Raw genomic sequence first — 4,750 nt, forward strand, 5'->3', positions numbered from 1 at the left:
AAATAACCCCATGTTTTACTCAACCATAAAGTATGGGTGTATCATCAGACAAATACATTCGGTGATAGAGAATTCATAAAGTTTGGAAGAGAAAGGCTAATGGGTATGATAACTCAGAATGTATTCATAAAAATACACCCTTTAACAGAGACATCACAGCCAGCGGTGATTTTCAGAAAGACTTGCCGAGGTGAGGCTGCGTTGGGCGGGGTGCATAAGTGAAACCGACTCCCTTGTCCGAAACCGTTGGAGAAATTTTTTAAATAGACGCTATCTTTATTAAACGACCGCAGATTTGAACTTTATACACATACATTCTCATCTAAACAACTCTTAAAACTACATTTTGTAACACAAAACAGTCATATTTTGAAGCTCTTGGCTCGATGACAACAGTAACGTTACTTGCGCAACTAACGTTAGCTAATTTACGGATGACGTTTTAACAAATGTCCACGAGAACACGAGTACGTCAGGAGACGGCCATATCTTCCTTGACACTGTTCAAGGTAAGTGTATTTATTTGTATTTATCTATTATTTTATTATGTTGCGCTTCGAAAATTATATATTTTGACTGAGCTGCGTGGTGCGAATTACCTAGACCATGGGTCTCAAACTCAGTTCCTGGAGGGCCATAGTACAGCTCTGCACAGTTTAGCTCCAACCAGCTCTAATACACACCTGCTTGGAAGTTTCTTGTAATCCTGAAGATGTTGATTAGCTGAATCAGGTGTGTTTGATTAGGGTTGGAGCTAAACTGTGCAGAGCTGTGGCCCTCCAGGAACTGAGTTTGAGACCCATAACCTAGACTGACAGACAACCAGAGAGTTCTCAAATGGCCACCACTGACGAGCATCAAGCATAAGTAGAAGCGGTGCGGAAGGGGGAAACTGGTAGATAATTCAGCGACACTCCTCGACTAAAAGTTGTAGCAGAAACGTTACAGATTCAATCTCAAATTGAAGCTGTTTACAAGGTAGTATATCATGGGAACTAAACCAGTCTAGTTGCTTAATTGTTTTATTTTATTTTTTTATTTTAACCTGTGTACAATATCAAACTGTGAGAGTGATTCTTTAATTTGATTGAATAATTTGTTCTTTTTATAATAGTCTGAAATGTGTGTTCGCTAGATGATCTTGTAGAGTCTGTTTATAATGTACGTCTTTTGGTCACGGTTGCTATCCCCTCCCCAACCGCTTGGGTTCTTACTCCGCAGCACAAGAGTCAGTGGCGAACCTGCTGAATGAATTCTAGTCAGTGTGACACACCTCACGGTTTTCGTAGCTGCATACATTTCATTTCAAGTCTCGTCTGAAGAAACTCCTGTGATTCAAGTTTGATTAATAAACGAGTTTTGTGTCTCCACAGACACGTTCTGTTGCAAATACGGTACAGTAGACTGGTGGTTTGCTTCGTTAAATTGGCGATAACCGCGTGCAGTACAACGTCGATATTTAACATTATAATTTACTAAATAACTTCAAATGAAGCAAAAAATACAGCGCAATATATTACATGTGTGGTATGCTTTTGTAAGTTAGCTAGACCAAGAAGACTTTGTAAATTGCCGTAAAGTGACTATTACCTGAGGTAACGTAAATCCCTTCAGATATAAATGAATGAAATTCAGACTTGTGCTGTTTCGTGGTGTTAAAGATAAGCAATGTTTTTTTGCAAGCTTTGTGGACACATATGTAGTACTATACCTGCATTTGTGAGACATGTTTCCCATGTCAGGTTTAATTGTGCTTTGCCTGTTTGCAATAAGAAACTCACTGTTATCAGATCTGTGTCAGTGACCTTATTTGAATAAACATCTAATGTTTTTTGTGTCAAGTCAGGTGTGAAACTCTGAAAGACCTTTATAAGCATCTTAAATCGCACATTAGAGACGGGAGGGATGAAGACTGTTCTGTCCCAGGCTGATAACACAGAGATGGCCCACCTGCATATCAATCTTCAGCTGTCCCGTTTTCAGGAACATGAAGATGGACTTGTTTTATGCATTTTCTTTCCACTAGTAATTTATGCAAATGTATGTATTGAAGTAATTTTTTGATGTTTTTCCATGTATTGTGTTTTCTCTACAGGTTACTGCATATTCATCTGATGTTGAGAAGACACTCATTCTACCTGCCAGTCCTCGTCTGATTTTGCTCGGTTAGTGTCTCATTAGTATGTGACGATGTAGAAAAATTGTTGAGATGCAAAAACTGTAGAAGCATTTATTTGCTAACTGGTTGTTCAAATGAGGCAATCTCAAAGGCAGTTCATTGAAATTATAATGTAAAGTTTTTTTTCATTTTAGACATTGGAGGGCAGGCAAATGCTGTAAGATGGATGCTTGGTCTAGAGCAGTAGTTCCCAAAGTGGGGGTCGCGACCCCCCGGGGGGTCGCGGAGTGGGGTGCGGGGGTCGCGAGATGATTTACAGAAACTTAATTTTTTTTTAAATGTTAAAAAAGGTTGTAATGATGCGAGTATAAATTTAGGATAATTTAAATAAACTGGAAATAAAACTTTGTTTGCTCCGATTAATTGTGACGGTGTCAATCACAATTTACAGCACAACGACATGCGCTAGCTAGCTAGATGCAGATTTGGTGTTTTGCTAAACAGCGATCGGTCTATTTTGAGTCTATATCGGTCTAACTTGATAAAAAAAATGAAACGGTGGTTATTATCATCGAAAGAGAAGGGAGCAGAGATGCCTGCTGATGAGAGAGCGGGATCAGCAGAAAATACAGAGGGCAGAGAAGAGGATGAGCCGCCAGGACTACCCTCCACCTCTGGAAGGGCAGCCCGCCAAACCCGTGCCCCGCAAACGGACCATCCCTCCTCGAAAGCCAGAAAATACAGAGAGGAATACATAAACTATGGTTTCACGTGCATTGTTATAAATCAGGTACAACACCCTCAATGCGTTTTGTGCTCCGAAGTCCTCGCACATGAGAGTCTGAAGCCCGTGAAAATGCAGAGACACCTGAACACCAAACACCCCAGCCTCACAGGTAAACCCACTGACTTTTTCCGCAGAAAGGAGAAAGAGTTACAGGGACAAAAAAAAGTCATTTTTAAACAAACAGCTATCCCCACTAAAGCTCAGAAGGCTTCATATGAAGTGGCATATTTAATTGCACGGACCAAAAAGCCACACACCATTGGAGAAACTTTAATCAAACCAGCAGCAATAGTTATGAGTCGCGTCATGCATGGAGATAAACTGGCCGCTGAGCTGGAACAAGTGCCGCTCTCTGATGTGACTGTATCCCGCCGCATTACAGACATGGCTCAGGATATCAAGTGTCAACTGATTGACAGAGTGAAGAAGAGTGGGAGGTACGCCTTACAACTGGATGAATCCACAGACGTGTCCAGCACCGCCCAACTCCTTGTATTTGTCAGATATATTTTTGAGGGGAAACTAAATGAGGAAATGTTATTTTGTACGCAACTGGAGGGATCATGCACGGGCGAGGACATTTTCAATAAGCTGGACAGCAAACTTAAAGATAATGGACTATCTTGGGGCGAGTGCATATCAGTGTGCACAGACGGAGCTGGGGCAATGCTGGGGAAAAAGAAAGGACTAAAGGCACGAGTCCTCCAAGTTGCACCTCACCTCGATTTCACGCACTGCATCATACACAGAGAAGCCCTCGCGTGCAAAACCCTGAATGCGGAGTTTAAACATGTTCTTGACACTGCTGTGAAGATTGTTAATTACATAAAATCACGTCCACTGAACACACGACTGTTTTCCACTCTCTGTAATGAAATGGGATCAGAGCACAAAGGCCTGCTCCTACACACAGAAGTCAGGTGGCTGTCGCGAGGAAATGTGCTGAGACGCCTGTACGAGCTGCGGGATGAGGTGCGCATTTTCCTCACAGACCAAAGATCCCCACTTGCTGAGCATCTGTCTCATGCTGACTGGGTGACAAGACTGGAATATTTGTCATGTATTTTTGAAAAACTCAACGGACTAAATGTGTCCCTGCAAGGTGAAAACACAGACATCTTGTACCTTAATGATAAAGTGCAGGCATTTGCGAGAAAGCTGGTGCATTGGAGAGAGAGAGTGGAAATGGGATGCATAGACATGTTTTCTGACCTGGAAGAATTTTTGGAGGAAAATGCACTCAGTGTTAACAGCATCAAGGCGTCTATTACGGCTCACCTTCAGTCCCTTTCGGATCACTTTCATAAGTATTTCCCTGAAGGAGACGCTCCCAACCAATAAGACTGGATAAGGTCACCATTTAATGTAACCACGGCAAATCATCTGGCATCAGATATGGAAGATGCGCTGATAGAACTTTCAACCGATCGAACCCTGAGGACGGCATTTGACGGCAAGACGCTGGATGAGTTCTGGGTTTCTGTCGCGCTGGAATACCCACAGTTGTCGAAACCCGCGTTGGATGTACTCATGCAATTTGGCTCAACTTATTTATGCGAAAAGACATTCTCCGCGCTGACTTACATTAAGAACAAACACAGGTCACGGCTTAACGTGGAAGATGATCTGCGGGTGGCGATCTCCAAAATTGAACCTAGAGTGGACCTGCTTTGCTCCGCGCACAGCGCCCATCCATCACATTAGGCGTTTTTGCTGAATTCAAATTTATTGTTGTATGCGTGTTATAGGCAGCTTGTTTGTATTCTGTCTGCATTTCACAGTTATGGATCTATTTGTTTTTGTCCATAATTTGTTAATAAAATAGCCTGGCTTAGAGATTGTGT

At 42.1% G+C, this 4,750-nt stretch overlaps 1 protein-coding gene across 1 annotated transcript; it reads left to right on the forward strand.

The window, feature by feature from the left end:
* Positions 1-2,711: 2,711 nt before the first annotated feature.
* LOC306892526 (zinc finger BED domain-containing protein 5-like) lies at positions 2,712-4,247 on the forward strand (the record flags this gene model as incomplete). The annotated part of the gene is made up of 1 exon (XM_079453653.1): positions 2,712-4,247. The coding sequence occupies one exon, from the start codon at positions 2,712-2,714 to the stop codon at positions 4,245-4,247; it is 1,536 nt and encodes a 511-aa protein (XP_079309779.1).
* Between the last annotated feature and the right edge of the window lie 503 nt (positions 4,248-4,750).

Source organism: Barbatula barbatula (genome assembly GCF_947034865.1).
Source record: "Barbatula barbatula genome assembly, chromosome: 3".
NCBI classification, from domain to species: Eukaryota; Metazoa; Chordata; class Actinopteri; order Cypriniformes; family Nemacheilidae; genus Barbatula; species Barbatula barbatula.